The 22,077-nt window shown below is 37.2% G+C and overlaps 1 protein-coding gene across 3 annotated transcripts in view; it reads right to left on the bottom strand.

The window, feature by feature from the left end:
- UIMC1 (ubiquitin interaction motif containing 1) overlaps positions 1–22,077 on the bottom strand; it is a 119,590-nt gene that overhangs the window by 46,713 nt on the left and 50,800 nt on the right. For 2 of the 3 annotated variants that reach the window (XM_047090689.1, XM_047090694.1), the window contains exons 4-9: positions 17,066–17,190; positions 16,205–16,310; positions 15,162–15,895; positions 7,513–7,577; positions 5,420–5,496; positions 803–906 (exon numbers count right to left, since the gene is read on the bottom strand). In XM_047090689.1, coding sequence (XP_046946645.1) covers positions 803–906; positions 5,420–5,496; positions 7,513–7,577; positions 15,162–15,895; positions 16,205–16,310; positions 17,066–17,190 — 1,211 coding nt within the window. The remainder of the gene's footprint in view (positions 1–802; positions 907–5,419; positions 5,497–7,512; positions 7,578–15,161; positions 15,896–16,204; positions 16,311–17,065; positions 17,191–22,077) is intronic. The other variant, XM_047090702.1, reaches the window with a different exon arrangement.

The raw sequence follows: 22,077 nt of genomic DNA, 5'->3' as shown, positions 1-22,077 counted from the left end.
TCCTTCTGCCCCGCCCCCTGCCCCATTTATGTGCTAGCTCTCTCTCTCTAAAAATAATAATAGTAATAAAAGAAGGATGAACTTGTATCATTCATCTCTAGGGCTGATACCAGATATGTGAAGTTAGGAAATTTAATACAGCAAATAAAGATTTGCTTATTTTTTCATGCTGCTATCCTGATTTTGAATTTCTTTTTTCTTTTTAAAGTTTATTTATTCATTTTGAGAGAGAGAGAGAGAGAGAGAGCACGAGCAGAACCCTGATGCAGGGCTCAAACTCACAAGCCATGAGGTCATGACCTGAGCCAAAATCAAAAGTCAGACACTTAACCGACTGAGCCACTCAGGTGCCCCCTGACTTTGCATTTCTGATCACATCTAGAAATGAGGGCTGAAAGTTACATCATAATATAAATACAGTGACTTTTTCTAAGATTGTTCATTTCTGTTACTTTTCAGTAATTTAATAGAAATATCCCAGACTTTGGAGATAAATCGGTGTTTAAATTCTAGTTTTACCATTATTAACATTTTGAATATGAGCAAATGACTTAAACATTCTAAGCCTCTGTTTCCCCCATCTGTAATAGAAAATAATAAAGCATATTAAGAAATCAAGAAATGGTGACTACTCCTATTTTAAAACAGTGCTGAACTGAAGTGTAAGAATCTCCCTCTGACATAAGTACCCCAAAACTACAACTTTCTGTCACCTAAATCTTTCCAGCCAAGTCAATGCTGCATCAGAGAGAGGACTAGCCGGAGAAAGAAAACACTAAGAAAAATTATACAGAATATTCACCTCCTTATCTGCCATTATTATTCTTACTTCATCCAGGATCTCTCTGCTACCTGAAGAGACTTCTTTTTCAAGGTCAAAAGTTTCGGAAGAACTTAGCTGTGTCTCTGTAATTTAAAAAGTTAAAAAGTCATTAATTTCCATTTTATATTTTCATACTTAAAAAAACAAACACCTGGGGCGCCTGGGTGGCTCAGTCGGTTGGGCATCCGACTTCGGCTCAGGTCATGATCTCATGGTCCGTGAGTTCAAGCCCCGCGTCGGGCTCTGTGCTGACAGCTCAGAGCCCGGAGCCTGTTTCGGATTCTGTGTCTCCCTCTCTCTCTGACCCTCCCCCGTTCATGCTGTCTCTCCCTGTCTCAAAAATAAATAAACGTTAAAAAAATTTAAAAACAAAAACAAAAACAAAAACAAACAAAAAAAACCAAACACCTATTTCCCCTTAAGCTTAGGGTATAATACCGCAGTGGTAATACAGATCTAGTTTGTTTCTTCTTAAAGCTTTATTTTTATTTTTATTTTTTTTTAACGTTTATTTATTTTTGAGACAGAGAGAGACAGAGCATGAACGGGGGAGGGTCAGAGAGAGGGAGACACAGAATCCGAAACAGGCTCCAGGCTCTGAGCTGTCAGCACAGAGCCCAACGCGGGGATCAAACTCACGGACTGCGAGATCATGACCTGAGCCGAAGTCGGCCGCTTAACCGACTGAGCCACCCAGGCGCCCCCCTACTTAAAGCTTTATTGAGGCACAATTTACATAAAACAATTCACCAATTCTCAGTATACAGTTTGATGAGTTTTGGCAAATGTATACAATTTATACATGGCATCATTTATACCATGTAACCACCAAAATCAAGATATAAAGCATTTCTAAGCACCCAAAAAGTTCTTATGTACCCCTTTGCAGTGAATTCCCCACTGCTTGGCTCCTTGCAATGACCAATCTACTTTACAATCCTACAGTTTTCCCTTTTCTAGAATGTCACATAAATGAAATCCTACAGTATGCCATCTTTTGTGTCTGACTTCTTTCATTTAGTATAATGTGTTTGAAAAGCATTCATTTTGTTACATATCAGTAGTTCATTCCGTTTTACTACTGAGTAGTAGTATTCCACTGTATGGATGTATCACAATTTGTTTATCCATTCACCAGTTAATCCACCTGGCTTCTTTTCAGCATAGTTCTGTTTTTAAAATATATTTATTTTGACAGAAAACAAAAAATTGCCAATGTTAGTTCTAAGGTTAAAGGGATGATTAGAGAAGACAAAAATTGGGAGCAAAAACAGAAAAGACATTCTAGGCAAAAATATGCCTTTCTTTAATATATTTTTTAGGCAGCATCTATTTGTTCAACATTAACTCAACAAATATTTATGAACAACAAGTTCCAGGCACTGTACAGGCTATAAGCAACATGGAGATATAAGATGGGGTCCCTCATAGTCTAGTTCAGGGGTCAGCAAACTATAGCTCATGGGCCAAAATCAGCCAGCCTCCTGTTTTTGTAAATAAAGTTTTATTGGAACACAGCCACACACATTCTTCTTTGTATTTTATGGTTCCTTTTGTGCTAAAATGGTAGTACTGAGTAGTTTCAATGGCAGAGATGAGTAGTTTATCCCATAAAGCCTAAAATATCTCTCTAGTCTTTTGCAGAAAAAGTCTGCCAACCTCTGGTGGAGACACTTATCACTTAATATAACAAAATAACAGTACCTCTATGTCAAAAAAGGACAACAAATCTGAAAAAGAAACTTATCCCAGAATACAAATCCAGTAAGTTCTCTCTTATCTACACTGCAAGCACTGTACATCTAACTGATACTTATGTTCTTCACAAATATAATGGCCAATATTGGGCAAATAAAGTACCTATAAAATACTGAGGTTATCTTCTCAATCATCAAAGAGGGATTAAACACATTTCTAGTGTTAACTCTACTTCTATACCTTATAATTTTTCTCTGAAAAATGAATATGCATGAACACACACACAGATTTTATTACCTTCATGGGAAAAGGCTTACAGTGCATAAACTTCAAAGTCTTCTTTGTCAGGACCCCCCTCTACTTGCTAGATGAGATGCTGCCCGATTCATGAATTGTTTAATAAAACCAAAAAAAAAAAAAAAAAAAAAGAAAGAAAGAAACTTCTTTGCCAAGTTTCCTTGAGAGTACCAAAAAAGACATTCAGTCTGCTAAAAAAAAATCAGAGCTACTCATTGTTTGCACTACTGTAATGATAAGAAGTCTTTAATTAAGCTTTCGTAGATGGCTGAAATATTCAACTATAAAGACAAGACAGCATTAGCTCTTTAGAAATAAACAATGCTAGGAGCATATACAATATAGGCATAAGGTTATAATCCTGCTTCTTCAACAAAGTGAGTAACTCTAAAAAGATGTGATAATTCTGAATATTAGATCCCTGGAACTGTCAGAAATATAGGACAACACAAAAAAGGTAAGATGAACTACAACACTCAATCTGTATTTCATTCATTTAGAAAACATCCAGAACTCAAATTTTCCAGAAAATTTAGTTGCATAGCTTCTAAATTATACATTTACAAAGACATTCAGGAATCTGGCTCCATGGAGAAGTAGTTATACTTTCTTAGCAAAAGGAACAGTAATGTAATGAAAACCTTTTACAATCTCATGTAGAAGTGGTTTATGTCAGCAAACAGTTGGACTTAATTAGCAAGCTAATGACAGCAAGTCATGAACATAAAAGTTATCTAACCTCAGTACTGAAGGGCATGCTTTTCCCTCTCATTAACTAGGGCTTTCAAAATTATTGTATTTATAAGGTTCCTCCTGCAAGATCCTAAGGTGACATACATGCCATCATCCTAAACACACTGAGTGGGTGTGTGTGTATATGTACACATACATATGTGGAAGAGATACACACATACATCCAACGGGATGGCATGAATCAGCAATCCAAGACAAAGCAAGGTAAAGTTTTCTTTTCACAAAGATAGCACAGCATCCCTGAGTGCTCCTGCCAAAATCAGAGCACTTGGTAGTGGGGTCTCTCAGCGGGTATCATTAGGCAGTAATCCAAATACATTTTATAAGAATTAAGAAACCACTTTCAATAAAAAAACAACATAATTAAACTTTAAAAATAAGAAAGGCCTTTATGATATGCTGCCAAATGTTTATAAATGTTTATAGGTCCTTCCTAGAATAATGCGTAAACTAAGTTTAAGTCTCTAAAGAAAAAAGTTGAAAGAAACCAAAATAAGAAGCTATGTGTCTCTCTGACCCTGATAGGTTATATGAGACCTAAGGGAAAACTAGGTGTGATCTATGGTAACATGTATGCAACACTTACTGCCCAAAGAGTTTAAACATTGATAGGAAGTCCCTCAATCTCACATGAATGAGGTTACTGATAAATGTAATGGGCCCCACTTTTAAGAAAGGCAAAACAAGAAAATATAAGCTAAAACAAATTCCTTAAAAAGTAGTGGCTCATTATCACAAAGTAATTTTTCATATTATACAATGATTCAGCTCAAGAGTTCCCTTAGATAATGGGTATCTTAGTTCATTTAAAATTATTTTATGTACCAAGGCGGGGGGATGGGTAAAATGGGTGAAGGGGAGTGGGAAATACAGGCTTCCAGTTATGGAATGAATAACCAGTACAGCACAGGGAATACAGTCTATGGTACCGTAAAAGTGCTTCAGGGTGACAGATGGTAGCTATGCTTGTGGTGACCACAGCATAATGTATAAATTTGCCAAATCACAAGTTGTACACATGAAACTAGTGTAACATTGTATGTTAGCTATACTTCAATTAAAATAAATAAAATCACATTAACAAAAAAAATTTTAATAAAAGTTTGTTACAATTAAAGCAAAAAAAATGATTTTGTATGTCAAAATCTATTCATGTACAACCTTGAATGAACATCTCTTGTACCTAAAGTAAGGTACCCCATGTCTTTTCATCTCTACAATTAACAAAAAGCAAAGTACAGTGCTTAACTACGTTAAATGTCTTATCTGAAATTAAAAATAAGTCAATGACAGAACTGTACACAAAATTCAATTTCTGGACTCCCTCTGCAATGAGTAAATGGTATATAAAAATAGTAAAAGGCTCTGAGAAAAATCTGTTTAATGACAGGCATATTTGAGGAAAGTCCAATTTGGAGAACCCATAAACCAAAATATGAAGTCCTCTTGCCTCTCAATGTACAGTTAAATGCTATTCCTGATGTTTTGCTGTCATATCTGATGAGGTTGGTAAGCAAACAAGTAGACAAAAGAGCCATATTAATTTCAAAACTAAAATAGCTCTAAGTGAAGATGAAGAATCAGAGCCAATGTCCATTAAAAAAGTGAGTGCGTACGTATACGTATGTGTGTGTGTGTGTGTGTGTGTGTATATATATGTGTATATATGTGTGTGTGTGTGTGTGTGTATATATATGTATATGTATATATATATGGAGGAGATATACACACATACATCAATCACACATAAACCTCCTGAGAATGGGCTGGAAAAGTCAGAAAAATTAATTGGCACAAAAAGGTAAGATAGCTAAGGATCAGATTGAGTAAAATCAGTGAAGTGCTTACCAGGACACACAGTGATTTCCTCTGCAGAACTCTCTGGCATAAGGACTGAACTTCTCTTACTGGCCAAAGCAGCAATGCTGAAAAAGAACCAAACCTTAAGTGAATCCCAGTGAACCAAATTAGAACACAAGGCCAAAAGCAATGGTGAGTCATTTACAAGGCCACAAGTAATCTATACCTGCCATCTGATACCACTTGCACAACAGGGGAGCAAGGAATTGGTAGTGAAAACTCCAGGTCAGAAATGAGGAAAACAAACATGCTTACAACTCTGGTTGCAGTGAAATCACTGAACCAAAAGAACCCCCTTTTGGAATCTTTACAAAGGAAAGTTGAAGGGTAAGGACTATCTGTGAATACCAAGGAAGACAAAAACTCCACTCCAATGTAAGAATGTCAATGGTGTTTTACAGCCTCCACCTCAGCCTTCTGAAGGTTAGAGATTTGTAAACTCATAAGAGAAAATATGGAGATTCTCCTAACAACACACTAGCTTCTCCCTCACCTTGCAGTTAAATTTCCTCTTTATCTCAAGATGTGGCTTTTTCCAACCAACAAAAAAAATGTAATTCCAAACTGCCCTATAGTAAAGACCTGCCCATACAAGTTGAAAAGCTCTTCTGAGAGTAACATAATTATGAATCACTCCCATCAAACTTCTAGTTTATCCTGCTTGTCCATGGAGTGTAATCTCCTTCTGACACAGGAACACATGGATGAGAAATCTGAGCATCTGAGCTACCCTCCTCATGCTTCACAGAGCTTTATGATTGTTTCATCAAGTATGCAAGAGGACGCTTAAAAACATACAACCCCACATCAACCAAGAACCACAGAGAAGAGAGACTAACCATCACTGGTCCATGATAAATAACTAAATCCTAATAGGAAACCACAAGTGATTTCTCTCTCTAAATAAAACATCTAGTAACATTTGTTATAAACTCCAGCCAGACACAGTTTACTCTGCAGGTAACATTAGGGCTCTATTCAAAGGGTCCATCACAAAACAATTTGCTGACATTTATAAAATGGGCTAATCAATTTGAAGTCAAACCACATTGCCTGCAATTCCAACTCTCTCCTGGTGACAAAGCGTATAATCATTTATTAAAACTTACATCTGCTCTGCACAAGGCTCACCACAACAAAGCACAGGGACCTGCCAGAAGCAGAAGGCCTGCTCCAGTTAAAACCACTTCCAAAATTGTCTTAACAGCAGGAGAATCAAACCAAAACCATTATTCTTCAACTCAGGAAGAAATATCTCCTACTATCAACTTAACCAAAAGCCCAAGAACCACCACCAAATTACAGCAAATGGTAATAGCGCCTCAACTTCCACATGAGAGATGAAGGTCACTCAACACAAAATTAAGCTCTACAGTAATCTCCAAAGGTCAACTACCAGATAAAAGGGAAAAGTAATTGAAAACCTGATCCAGTTGATAATGCAGTTTGTAACCAACCAACCACTATATATTATTAAGGTGAGAAAACTTAAGAAGGTAACCCCATCAATCAATCAATCAGCAAGAATAACTGAGGAGGTAATACAAACACAGCAATTTAAGGAAAAAATGAAAGACAGATTAAAAGTGGCAAAGGACAGGAAGTGAGAGTGACACATATTCTCTGTGACCTGAATAATATGAACAATAAAAAACAAGTCTCAAGAATAGCCTTAAAAGATGTATACAATTTGAATATGCAGATAAAATAAGCATAAGGGAATAAAGAAAGAGGACAGGTGGTCGGTCTAGAAGGACTAAAAAAATCTAGAGCTTTCAAATTGGCATAGGAAGCTAGAATAGTTAAAAGAGTAGCAGGATGTAAACACTATTCAGGAATGGTATAAATGGGATATGAGCCAAGATGGCTGGACAAAAAAATGTCTCTTCCACTCTAATATTCTAGACTTCTATGAGATACATATTTGAGAACTGGAAGATAATAATCTCTCTTGGTTTGTGTTTATAAAGGAGCTAAAAGATCCCTGACAAGCTGTCCCTATACAGTCTCACTAATGTCGTTCATCTCTCTTATTCTGGCACCATCAGAGAATTCAGACACATAACAACATATAAACTTACCTTTGTGAGGCAGGTACAGAGTTTCCTTCTTCAGAAGTTTCTTCAACAAATAGCCCTTGGGAAGACTGCAAAGAAATATATAACATCCTAAATATATAGGCACAGATGAACTGGTTTGTCCTCTATTAAAAAAATAAAATTAATTGCTCAACACTATTAATCAGCAATTAGCAATAAGAATAAAACATTTTACATAAGTAAGTTTCAGTAAAAAGAGCACATCCTATGGAGTGAGAACACTGGGTTTTAGATCCCAAGTGGATCACACATCAACTCTGTAATCTAGGATAAGTCACATCTCAATCTGTTTCCTCATCTTAAAACGGGTATTAATGACGGCCTCACAGAGCATTATTGTGAGAATTTAAAAATATGTATGATGTACTTTGTAAATTGTAAGACATATGAATATTAATTGTGAGTCAAATGAATTATGATTTCAAAAAAGCAATTACAGGAGCGTCTGGGTGACTCAGTCAGTTAAGCATCTGACTTTGGCACAGGTCATGATCTCACAGTTCATGAGGTCAAGCCCTGCATTGGGCTCTGTGCTGTTAGCGTGCAGAGCCTGCTTCAGATCCTCTGTCTCATTTCCGTCTCTCTCTGCCCCTCCCCGGCTTGCACTGTCTCTCTCAAAATAAATAAGTAAACTTAAAAAAAAAATTCATAACAGGGTGCCTGGGTGGCTCAGTCGGTTAAGCATCTGACTTCAGGTCAGGTCCGGGATCTCATGGTTCATGCATTCAAGCTCTGCATCGGGCTCTGTGCTGACAGCTCAGAGCCTAGAGCCTGCTTTGGATTCTGTGTCTCCCTCTCTGTCCCTTACTCGCTCACGCTCTCTCTCTCTCTCTCTCTCTCTCAAAAATAAACATTTAAAAAAATTTTTTTAAATACATAACATCAAAAAAATTATAAAGCTTTTGTTGTGGATAGAGAAAATACAGAGAAAAGCCCAGTTTCCAATGGACATATTCTGTTGCAAAAAACAATGCAATCTGTAAAAGATGTCTCTCTAAGTACAACCAGGTCATAAAACAGACCATCCCAACAGGAAGGTTATAAAGGTTCCTTTTGCTACAAATCTGCCACTATCATTTTAATATCTGGCTACAGGGATATCTTTCAAGAAATGTAACAAAAAAGGGGCGCCTAGGTGGATCAGTCAGTTAAGCTGTGGACTTTGGCTCAGGTCATGGATCTCACAGTTTGTGGGTTCAAGCCCCACGTTGGGCTCTATGCTGACAGCTCAGAACCTGGAGCCTGCTTGGGATTCTGTGTCTCCCTCTTTCTCTGCCCCTCCCCTACTCACACTCTGTCTTTCTCTCTCAAAAATGAATAAATGTTAAGGAAAATTTTAATTTAAAAAATGTAACAAATAGGGACTAGATTAAAAAAAGATTATTTTCTATGATTAATAGTAAAGTTGGTACAAATGTCAACTCATTAAATGTAGGTGCACATAAGAGCACAGAAACTTCCCTAAGAGCACAGCTGCCTTAGGGAAATTTCTGAAGAAGGGCCTGAGCTGTAAGGCTTCTTCCAATAGATATAAAGCTACTGGCTGTAGTTTTCAGGGTCTCCTAACAGGATATAAATAACCTAAACAAGCTAAGCATCTCTGTACCAGTCAGGCAAATGATAAAATATACTAAAAAACAGAAATAGCTGAGATGAAACTTCATTCAAAGGAAAAAGCTGTACAATGATCAGGAATGCAATCATCATGAAAAATGAGGGTTAAACAAAACTGACAAAAGGACTAAAATACGACAGCAATAAATAGTCACCTGAGTATTTGTTTGAAATCAGTAGTGACGAAACACTGAAAAATTACTAAAATTTTTTTAAAAATTTAAAAAGGTAAATACTGACACCTAGTGTCCATTTAGTAGATTTTACTCTCTTAGAAGGACTAGTTGAATAAACTTGAGCTTCAGAATCAATCAAGGCAATTAAGTTAGAAGATACCTGCACCTCTACCTTAGACTAAAAGCATATCTACCTTTCTCGGTGTTTTGTTTTAATTATTATACGCCTATTATGTGCCAAGCCTATGCAAATCACTTTAAAATGCATTATCTCCTTTAATCTTCATAAGAACCTTGTGAGGCAGAAACTATTATTTTAGAAATGAGGTAAGTGAGGGGCGCCTGGGTGACGCAGTCGGTTAAGCGTCCGACTTCAGCCAGGTCACGATCTCGCGGTCCGGGAGTTCGAGCCCCGCGTCGGGCTCTGGGCTGATGGCTCAGAGCCTGGAGCCTGCTTCCGATTCTGTGGCTCCCTCTCTCTCTGCCCCTCCCCCGTTCATGCTCTGTCTCTCTCTGTCCCAAAAATAAAATAAACGTTGAAAAAAAAAATTTAAAAAAGAAATGAGGTAAGTGAAACTTTGACAGGTTAAATAATTTACCCAAAATTAGAGTTGGCCAAAAGTGGAGCTGAAATCCGACTCCAAAATCCATGTTCTAACCATTATTGTTATATTGTTTACTCAAGTAATACTCCTACAATCATTTCAACACAGAATCTCAAAAATGTCATTTCAATAAATCATTTCTTCAAGTTTATTTCTTTTGAGAGAGAGTGAGCAAGCGAGAGAGGATGAACCAGCAGGGGAGGAGCAGAGACAAAGGGGGACAGAGGATCTGAAACAGGCTCCACGCTGAAAGCAGAGAGCCCAATGCAATACTCACAAACTGTGAGATCATGGCGTAAGCCAAAGTCGGAGGCTAAACCGATTGAGCCACCCAGGCACCCATCAATAAATCATTTTTAATTTCTAAACTTACACCTCTGCGGCAGCATTCTGAACATAGGGGTAAAGTGAGGTTCTTCCAGAATATGAAAATAACATAGCAAAATAAGCAAACAAAACTTGAATACCCAAATCTAATCAAGGTGAACAGGGACACATGATATGAATACAACTTTAAGGAAGCTGTGGCCTAATCAAGACACTGCATTCTGCCTGAAGAAATAACATGTTAATGAGAAAGGGGTGATATGAATCTAAAAAAGAAAAATCCAAAAATTCAGAATCAAGCAGTGTCATCAACACCATGGCCTGGGAAGTAAAAATTAACAGACACATCATCTGGTCACTATAGAAATGTCTTCTGTTACCAGGTATTAGTAGCTTATCAGGTCTTTCCATAAACTAGCTGCATCATCCATTAAAATTACTATTTTCTGATTACTATTTTCAGCCTTCCAGATACCTTCATCCTAGAAGAAGGCTCAATGGACGGTGAACCTGAATATTCTGGTCACCAAAAACATCTATCTTCCATAATAAATCAGCAAACTGTCATCTGGTGTACAAGTCAGCTTGAAGTTTGACGTGTCAACATCAGTTCTCACACCCCCACATAATCTGGCCATTTCTGAAAAATAAATTCCAGTATCTGGACTGAAAAATTAAGGATCAGACCCCGAAGAGTAGCGACCACATCAATATACTACTCCTCCACCTCCCGGCTGTATGGCCATCAAGATGATCTTTCCATCTTCACTAACAACCTCTCTATTGTTGCTGTGATGCCAGAAACTAGCTATCTGATTCGAAAGCTTTTAAAACCTTCATGTATACTAAAGCAATTTGCCTCAAAGTGAATGTTTTTAAGTCCCTATTTCTAGAAATCTTTTGCTATCTCTATCAACCAAGGAGTCTCATATATGGGCAGCTCCAGCAAAGTCATAATCAATAGAAAATGTTTAATAGGGGCGCCTGGGTGGCGCAGTCGGTTAAGCGTCCGACTTCAGCCAGGTCACGATCTCGCGGTCCGTGAGTTCGAGCCCCGCGTCAGGCTCTGGGCTGATGGCTCAGAGCCTGGAGCCTGTTTCCCATTCTGTGTCTCCCTCTCTCTGTCCCTCCCCCATTCATGCTCTGTCTCTCTCTGTCCCAAAAATAAATAAACGTTGAAAAAAATTTAAAAAAAAAAAAAAAAAAAGAAAATGTTTAATAAACATGTAAATTCTTTCTACCCACAGTTCCTAAAAGCAAAAAACCAAGTGGTAAAATTACAACTGTCAGATTTTCATTATTTGCCTATAAAATTTGCAAGTTTGTTTGTTTTGTTTTTTACAGATCCTATTCTGTGTTGGCAAGACTGACCTAGGCATTCTCATACATTACTGTAAGGAAGGAGTACACATTTGAGCAACCTTTCCAAAACGCAACTTGGCAATAAATAGTAAGACCTTTTTTTATGTTTGCAGCTCTTTAACCCAGAATTTTTCTTGCTCCCTACCCCTAAGGACACTAATTTTAAATAGAACAAAGTTTTACTTAAGAAAGATGTTTATCACAACCAAAATATCTAGCAGTATGAAAAGGGTTAAAATATTATGATAAATTCATAAGCCAGACTATTATGCAGTCATTAAAAAAGTGAAATCTACAAATGACTTTAATATCATAAGAAAATGTGTACATAATGTTAACATAAAAATACAAAAATATAATATTATAGACACTGTATAAAAATACGTATAGAAGATGAAGGAGTATATCACTAGATGGTAGGACCCTGAATGTTATCAACTTTATTCTTTAAACTTTTCAGTATTTTTCAACAGTTCTAAGTCATTTCTAAAATTGATGTTAATGACAGTGACTATATGGATACTTACTAGTTTGTCTGCCTGGTCTCTTTTTTTGCTAAAGACAGTCCATCACCCCTCCCACTATATTATAGCAGTGGACTTAGTCACTTGTACAATTTGACACAGACCACACATCAGGCCACAGTAAGCTGGGCTGGTGAAGGCTACTAATCCCAAATGGGCCATAAGTCCTTTCTTAGAATTTGAAATTGGAACTGAAAGAGAATAAATCTCCTATAACCTGCATTTAAGTTTGGAAGCTGTAGGATCAGTGTCTTACACCTACCATTGTGAAAGAGAAGCCAAGAAAGCCAATATGTAGGGAGAAAAACAAAGCAGATACCACAATATAGCAATTAGATATAGAAAAATTACAGATAACATCCCAGACCTTGTCCAGGCTTAGTTACCATCCTGTTTTAGAATTTATAAGGCACCCTGTTTCCTCATGATAAAGTCCTCTTTTTTTTTTTTTTTTAATATTTCCCATTTATTTTTGAGAGAGACAGAGTGAGAGCGGGGGAGGGGCAGAGAGAGGGAGACACAAAAACTGAAGCAGGCTCCAGCCCCAAGCTGTCAGCACAGAGCCCAACATGGGGCCAAACCCACAAACTGCAAGATCATGACCTGAGCCAAAGGTGGACACTCAACCAACTGAGCCACCCAGGCGCTCCGAGATAAAGTCTTCTTTTTTAATTAAACTAGCTTGATTTGATTGCTTGTGGCCAAATAGTACTTACTATCTATAGTATTTGGTGGCCAGGTTCAGGGAAGTTAGAGAACTTCAGTCTGTATAGTGCCCCCATCATCCTTGAGCTGGTACTCATACACTGCTGTTCCAAAGTCGCTGCTTTCAAACCTTAGAACTTGACAAAAGGCTACGCTCTACAACTCTAGTCCCTGGGATTTTCAAGCTAACAACTTGAATTACAATCAGTCAACAAATACAATAAATAAATGTTCATTTATAGAGCTAATTTATTCTCTTAAGGGGAAGTATCTCTGAATTACAAAGAACTAACAAACATGTTATCACAAGCACAATCTAACTTTCCTTTGGAAAAGAGGTAAGTCACTAGAAGAATTGTTAAGAAAAATACTTTCCCTTCCCTTACAGCAAAATTGCCAGAATGTGGATGAAGAAGGCTGCTGAGGAAGAATGATTCCCATAGGTACCCTCAATGAATGCTGTTCTGGTCCCTTAGAGAGAACTACCATTTACTGAGTGCCTATAATCTCCTAAGCATCATACTAGACATTTTACATAATTCACTTTAATCATTAAAACTACTGTAAGACATGAATTACTATTCTCATTTTACAGATGTAAAACTGAGATTCACAAAGGTTAAACAGCTTGCTCAAAGATATACAGTTACTAAAACACAAAAGTCAAAATTCAAACTGCAAATCCAGGTTCTCTACACTATGCTGTGAAATTTCTCATAGCTAAAAAATCATTTCTTGAACTCTTATCATAAGAGACAGAATAGGATAACAGCAAAACAAAACCAAAAACTGAGAGCCCAAAAATAAAAATAGTAACAAACAGCATACGCATAGAAAAGAATACTCCAAATTTAAACTTTCGGTTTATACATTATAATTATATATTGTGTATAATATATAACTATGTATATTATAATTATATGATTGCTTTTATAATATCTAGAGAAAAATAGAATATAAGCTTTGATATATAATACAATCTAGATATATCAGAAAAAAAACTGAAAAGGCAACCTAAATGTTCCCAAATAGGCGATTGTTTTTGGTAAATTATAGAAAACCACCACAAGCAAAATAAAAAATATACCATCATGTGGGGGGGAAATAAACTGGAAAACTACCCTTCCTATTAAAAAGGACCACTTCCTCTAATATGTAAAGGGTGCCTACAAACCACTAAGAAAAAAACTGTTGAAAAAGAAAAATGCCCATAAAATCTAAACAGCCAGAAGAGGAAATATAAATGGATTTCAACTGCACACACAATAAAAGAAAAGCAATTTAAGACTGTATTGAGATAGTATTTTTCATTCCTCAGATTGGCAAAGATCAAAAAGTCCTAATAGTACTGATTTGGTATGGTTAAGGGAAGCTGGTACTCATACACTGCTGTGAGTGTAAATTTATACAACATCTATGGAAGGCAATTTGGCAGTAGCTAACAAAACTGTAAATGCATATATCCTTTGATCCACCAATTATATCTACAAGAAATTATGCAAATATCTCCCATGTGGATGAAACATCTTCATACAAGAGTAATCAGTGCAATAGTGTTTGTAAAATATCAGACACCTAAAAGTCAACCAATAGGGGCACTGGATAAAATTCATCCATACACAGTGTATTACACATCCAAAATAAGGAAGAAATTCCTTATGTACAGTTATGGAACAATCTCAGAAATATTTCAATGAAAAAAGCAAGGTGCAGAATAATGTGTAGAGTATGGAAAAAGAGTATGTATACTCATTTGCTGGTACTACATAAAATATCTTAGAAGAATACACTGGAAGCTAGCAATATAGGTTGACTTGAGGGAAGGGACCTGGTTGGCTGGGGAAGGGGATAAGTGACAGACTTTTCATTGACATCTTTTTGAATTCTGGGCCATGTGAATATTATTACCTATTCAAAAACTTAACTTTTTAGAAATAATAAAATTTTAAAACACAAAGTATAAATTATGACACATCCATATAATAATGTTTTCAAATACACTTAATGAATCAGGAAAGATTTAAGATAAACTATTAAGTGGGGAAAAGAAATAAAGCTTATACACAAGAGTCTTCATTTTGTTGAAAAATTTAAAAATAACATGTTAAAATGCACAGAAATAATGATGATTGCCTCTTGGCGCTGAGATTATGGATAATTTTTTTCTTCCTTACACTCTCCCGCACTTTCCTAATTCTCCATAGTGAGCATGTGTTACTTTAAAATCAGGAAAAAAGACCACAAAAAGAACAAATAGCTATAATTCTTGTTTAACTTGTGAATAAATTGTCCTTAATCACAGCATCACTGACCCTTACCTGACCATGACTGGTTGTTGGTTCTTCCTCCAACAAAAGTTTCTCTTTCAAGCTTTTAAGTGGGCTTTCTTGGAAATCCTTGGTTTTTGAGTGCCAGACAGATGCCCTAGACTCCTGCCTCTCCTCTTTGTCTTCATCTCCCATATCTTCTGAGATGTCTTCATTTTTTTCACTAGCCTGATCTCCTTGGCCACATTCATTCTGGATCAGAGAAGGAGGTCTAGGTAACACTGGTTCCCCAAACCCTTTTTTTTTAAAGAGCTGACTCTGAGCCATTTTTAGGCTCTTCTGATAAACCTCCAACTGGCAGAGAATGACCTTGGTATATTGGTTAGGGTCTACTCCAGCAGGGCAAAATGGAATACCCCAGAAGTAGTGCACAGTGCCCCCAACATCGAGACCTTTGGCATCTGCTTGGGTAAGCAGACAGTGCCTAGATGTGTCCCCCCTACCCTGGGCAGCTTTGTGAAAAGCACAACCCCTCCCAGTACTTTCCTGTGGCTTCCCACACTGTGTGTGCTCAGCCAAGTGGCCAATACATCTGTCAAAACATTTAACGTTCTCATTCTCAAACACTGGCTGGCTTGACTGATCCCAGCTTCCTGAGCTGCCAAAGACCGGCTCCTCTTCAGTGTTTTCAGTGTGGTCCCAAGGCTCCTCTCTTTCCTCAGCCTCGTTTCCCTGACTGATATGTGAGCCTTTAAACAGTGATGGAGGTACCAGCTGCCATATGCCTGTAGGTATTTGAGAAAAAGTAGGGCTAAGGACAAACTGTTCTTCGTTAAGAGGGCTTGGTAAGTTATCACTTACCAAGAATTACATAATGTGGGTAAAAGGCTCTTCTTTGTGTTTAACCAAATGTTGACTTCCTTGGAGATAAAAGTATGCTGGATATTAGTGAGATCTCAACTACTTTCAGATTTAACCTCTTTAATACCACACCAAAGGGATTTGGGGCATTTCTGTATATCTACTCTCAGCATGAGATCCCTGTGATATAGTTATACTTGATGAGTGGGAGGAGTCAGAACAGGGAGACATGCCTTCAGTGGTCCCAGAGTCTGTGGTTTTCTCTTGGTGGGACTGTGAAGATGGTCCAGTTGCCAGAGGTCGAGATTTGGTAGCAGAAGCATCAGAAGGCCGGCAACTCTGAAACAAGTGATCCCACACCAGACCAGGTTTATTATTAAAATAGCTATACATGAAGGGTCACAGGAAGGACAAAATGGGGAGGCCACTGTCCCTAAGAGATTCTCCTTTCCAAAATGCAGATGCTCAATTCAAATGACTTCTACAATGTGTACTGAATGCCTACTATGTGCAAAATGCTATACTAGATCACTATACTACATCCTTTTCTAATATAGAGACATGAATGACATAAAGGATGGCTCAGGACCTCCTACTGGCAAATAACCTTCACATTTAAAATAATTTCAACTATACATATTCAAATCACAATTTAACATTATTTGAAAAAATTTTAATTGCTCATTCTTTCTTTCCATAACTCACTTCTAGTTTCTCATTGCCTTTGCTCTCCCCAAAAAACAGGGGAAGTAAGCACCTCATCTTGCTTCCTTTTGGTTTCTTGGGACTTGGTAACTCTTTTCGGAAGCTGCCAACTACTATGATCCTCTTAAACCATATACTGAAAATCTTGTGGGGTGGAAGAAAACTCTTTCATTTAAATTAACAAAACACTTCAAATTGGATTCACCAACAATTCAACAAACACTTTAAAATTATTATGGGAAATATTTGTTAGTTGAAAACCTTATGAACTACTACAGCGAGTTCCTAATGCAACTGTAATACTGCAGAAGTAAAAAACAAAAAACAAAAACAACAAAAAATTAACTTCTGATCAACCCTCACAAACTTTTCGAACATAGCATATTTACATTCAGGCTTTCTGCAATGGCTTTCCTCAAGAGTTCCTCTTCTTCCTCCTCTTGGCTGTTCATCTCCCTAGCTTCCTGCTCACTCATTTTGAGAGCCAGAGCAAACTGTTCTTCTTCTGTCATTTCTGTAAGAGGATAAGACAAAAAGAGGAGAGGAACAGCACAAACACTGAATAAGCATGGAAGCAAGAAAACAAAATTATTAAACTTTTCGAGTGAAAACACTACAGACCATTTAGTACAATTTCATAATCTTATAAATGAGGGGGGACGCCTGGGTGGCTCAGTCAGTTAAGCGTCTGACTTCAGCTCAGGTCACGATCTCATGGTCTATGAGTTCGAGCCCCACGTTCAGCTCTGTGCTGACAGCTCAGAGCCTGGAGCCTGCTTTGGAGTGTCTCCCTCTCTCTCTGCCCCTCCCCCACTCACACTCTGTCTCTCCCTGTCTCTCAAAATTGAATGTTAAAAAAATCAAAAAAAAAAAAATCTTATAAATGAGGAAAGACCTAAACGTAAGGTATTGGCCAAGAAAAATAGCAGTTGTTTCAGTAAAAATCCTGGGTTAACTAGACTGTAAACTCCCATAAAGGCAGCGTTTTTGCCTACTTTGTTCACTGTTGCATAAAAGAGTGCCTGGCACCTGACAGAAACTCAACAAATATTTGGCAAATGAATGAAAAAATTAAAAAAACTGGCTCCCATTCCAGGACTTTTTGCTACATATCACATTGCTTTGTGCACTCAACCAGAAGAATTTTATTCTTCAAAATCCTCTGATTTACCCAGTAGAAAAGAACATCCCTAGTGACCAGAATGTGATCTCCAAACACAATTTCCCATTAAAAGCAACTAGGGTATCTTTGAGAAAGGTACCATGGCTGATATAAAAGTACAGTGGCTGATTCCAAGTCTGGAGCAAGAAATGTAAAAAAAAAAAAAATTAGCTAGAATATCTGTTGCGAGCAAGGTATCTATCAGACGTTACTAGGGTCATATCAAAAGAACTTAATAGCCAACTTTTAAGTTGGCCAAAAATTGAACAATTGGCCAAAAAGTGAACTGGAAAATCAGTAAGAATAATGAATACAATGAACTAAGATATTAAATGTGTTTAAATCTATGAGTTCATAATGACACTCAGAAAATAAGGCATCAATTCTAACCAAATTATAGAATTAACACAATCCCAATCAAAATCCCAACAAGCTTGATTAATGGAACATAATAGAAAATTCAGAAATAGATGCACACATTGATTTTCGACAAGAACAAGTTTTTCTTTTTTTTTTAATTTTTTTTTTTAACGTTTATTTATTTTTGAGACCGAGAGAGACAGAGCATGAACAGGGGAGGGGCAGAGAGAGAGGGAGACACAGAATCTGAAACGGGCTCCAGGCTCTGAGCTGTCAGCACAGAGCCCGACGCAGGGCTCGAACTCACGGACCGTGAGATCATGACCTGAGCCGAAGTCGGACGCTCAACTGACTGAGCCACCCAGGCCCCCCAAGAACAGGTTTTTCAACAAACAGTGCTAGAACAACTGTATATCCATCAAAAAAATTATCCTCAGCTCTGACCTCATACTATATACAAAAATTAACTCAAAATGGATCACACAACTAAATATAAAAGCTAAAACTATAAAAATTCTAGAAGAAAACCTAAGTGAAAATCTTTGTAATCTTGGGGTAGTCAAAGATTGCTTATACAAGACCCAGAAAGAAAAAAGCATACAAGAAAAAAATGGACCTAATAATAATTTAAATCTTAAGAATAAAAAGGTAAGCCACAAAATGGGAGCACATATTCACAACACACACACACACACACACACACACACACACACACACACACACACACACACACACTCTGATAGGGGTGTGGTGTCTGGGTAGCTAAGTTGGCTGAGCATCCAACTCTTGATTTCTGCTCAGGTCATCATCTCACAGTCATGAGATCCAGCCCCACGTCAAGCTCTGCACCGAGCACGGAGCCTGCTTACGATCCTCTCTCTCTCTCTCCTCTCTCTCTCTCTCTCTCTGTCTCTCTCTCTCTCTCTTTCCCCCTGCCCCTCTCCCCAACTCATGCACTTTCCCTCTCTCTAAAATAAAAAAAAAAGAAAATAAATAAATAAAATCTGATAAAGAACTTACATCCAAAATATACAAAAAATTCCTACAATTTAATAAAACAAGCAATCTAAGTTTTAAAATAATAAGCAAGGATTCTAAACAGATACTTCAGAAAGGAAAATACTAGAATGACCAATAAGCACACGAAAAAATCATTAGTCATCAAAAAAATGCAAATTAAAATGCAAATTAACATGCTACTAGAATAGTAAAGTGAAAAAATTCCTATCAAAATCACTAAATCATTTAAAAATTTTTGACAGGAAAAGACCTCTCTGACCTCAGCCGTAGCAATCTCTTACTCGACACATCCCCAAAGGCAAGGGAATTAAAAGCAAAAGTGAATTACTGGGACCTTATGAAGATAAAAAGCTTCTGCACAGCAAAGGAAACAACCAACAAAACTAAAAGGCAACCAACGGAATGGGAAAAGATATTTGCAAATGACATATCGGACAAAGGGCTAGTATCCAAAATCTATAAAGAGCTCACCAAACTCCACACCCGAAAAACAAATAACCCAGTGAAGAAATGGGCAGAAAACATGAATAGACACTTCTCTAAAGAAGACATCCAGATGGCCAACGGGCACATGAAAAGATGTTCAGCGTCGCTCCTTATCAGGGAAATACAAATCAAAACCACACTCAGGTATCACCTCACGCCAGTCAGAGTGGCCAAAATGAACAAATCAGGAGACTATAGATGCTGGAGAGGATGTGGAGAAACGGGAACCCTCTTGCACTGTTGGTGGGAATGCAAATTGGTGCAGCCGCTCTGGAAAACAGTGTGGAGGTTCCTCAGAAAATTAAAAATAGACCTACCCTATGACCCAGCAATAGCACTGCTAGGAATTTATCCAAGGGATACAGGAGTACTGATGCATAGGGGCACTTGTACCCCGATGTTCATAGCAGCACTCTCAACAATAGCCAAATTATGGAAAGAGCCTAAATGTCCATCAACTGATGAATGGATAAAGAAATTGTGGTATATATACACAATGGAATACTACGTGGCAATGAGAAAAAATGAAATATGGCCTTTTGTAGCAACGTGGATGGAACTGGAGAGTGTAATGCTAAGTGAAATAAGCCATACAGAGAAAGACAGATACCATATGGTTTCACTCTTATGTGGATCCTGAGAAACTTAACAGGAACCCATGGGGGAGGGGAAGGAAAAAAAAAAAAAAAAGAGGTTAGAGTGGGAGAGAGCCAAAGCATAAGAGACTGTTAAAAACTGAGAACAAACTGAGGGTTGATGGGGGGTGGGAGGGAGGGGAGGGTGGGTGATGGGTATTGAGGAGGGCACCTTTTGGGATGAGCACTGGGTGTTGTATGGAAACCAATTTGTCAATAAATTTCATATATATAAAAAATAAATAAATAAAAATAAAAATTTTTGATTACATCATTTATGTTCAATTTAAGAGAAACAAGAACCATATAATGCACAACAAATCTGAGATCTTTGTAATACTGTTTTTCAAAACACCCTATTCCCTAAAGGTTCTGGAGACATGAGGCTTTGCTACATTAACTGAAGTATTCTCCAGATTCTGCCCTCTTGCTACACCATTAGAACAAGAACTTTAATATAGTAACATAGTATGATTCTGTTTTCTAATATACAAGAACACTAGAGGCAGACTGCCTGGGTTTAAATCTTGATTTTACTTCTTTAGTGTCTAGATTTCAGTACCTTACTTATGCTGTATACCTGGACACTGGTGCTGGTCTTTGATAATCTCCCTCCCTACTTTTACTTTGCTTCTTTTAATCTGCTGTGGACATGCATGTAGAGTAAATATACTCCTGACTTTAGGGATTGTCAGATAAATACCATGATTCCGTAATACTTGTTTTAGGTCGCACATACATAAACTTGAAGTAGTAATATTTAAGGCTGTTATGAGAATTAATTTAATACATGTAGAAAGCTTAGAATAGTACTTGGCACATAGCAAGCATCCAATAACTGCTAATTATTATTAATTAATAATTAAATAATGCATTGTCATTATATATTATTTAAAGAAATCCAAAACTTCAATTCAGATTATCAGTCATTTTACATATATTTTACTGACAGCATACAACCACATAACTTGACAAAGCCACCATTACATATTTAATTTAACCACAATCGGAATTAGTTACTGTCTTTCACTAGTACCATCTCTTATTTTCACACAGCAACCATGATCTGAGACTAAAATCCAAGAAGCATCACTGTTGACTAGGATTCATTTTACCTGACCTCTCACCTATAGAAGAATCCAACCACTAGAAGAAAGGGAAAAACAAACTTTTTCCTGGGAGCATACACCTTTAAGGAAAGTATCAGCAACTGTCAACCTTAGAATCTCCAAATGAATGGACTTGCCCAGATTATCAAATGATTCTGCTAAGCTAAACACACAGTAGTGCACAATTTGTATAAAGCTGATTATGCTGATCATAATTTATGATGATTAACATCTCCCAACATTCAGGTTAGCCTCCCACTGAGACATACAAACAGGCTGTTAACGATCCAGATCACAAATTTAGATAGTACATCAAGAGAACCTGTATAATTTGGGGGTATTTGAAATGGCTGAAAGGGAACATTTCATATAAAAGAAAATAAGATAAATGATTTTCGCACCCAAATCTTTTCCTAAGAACTTTCTTTTCCAAAACAGATATAGCTCTGTACTGTAGTGAGGCTGATATACCTATATATTGCCAGTTACAGTGTAAATGTGTAAAATACTTTTGAAAGGCACCATGTAACCCCTATAGATGTGCATTCTCAAACAAAGTGATATGACTTCTAGGAAATGACCCTAGGCAGTCACTGAAGAGAAGCAGAATACACAAAAAGATGTCCAGG

Source organism: Lynx rufus, unplaced genomic scaffold, assembly GCF_022079265.1.
Source record: "Lynx rufus isolate CCGP_SWC_20201006 ecotype Redwood Valley unplaced genomic scaffold, mLynRuf1.p SCAF_1, whole genome shotgun sequence".
NCBI classification, from domain to species: domain Eukaryota; kingdom Metazoa; phylum Chordata; class Mammalia; order Carnivora; family Felidae; genus Lynx; species Lynx rufus.
This window is presented reverse-complemented; position numbering and strand designations above follow the sequence as displayed.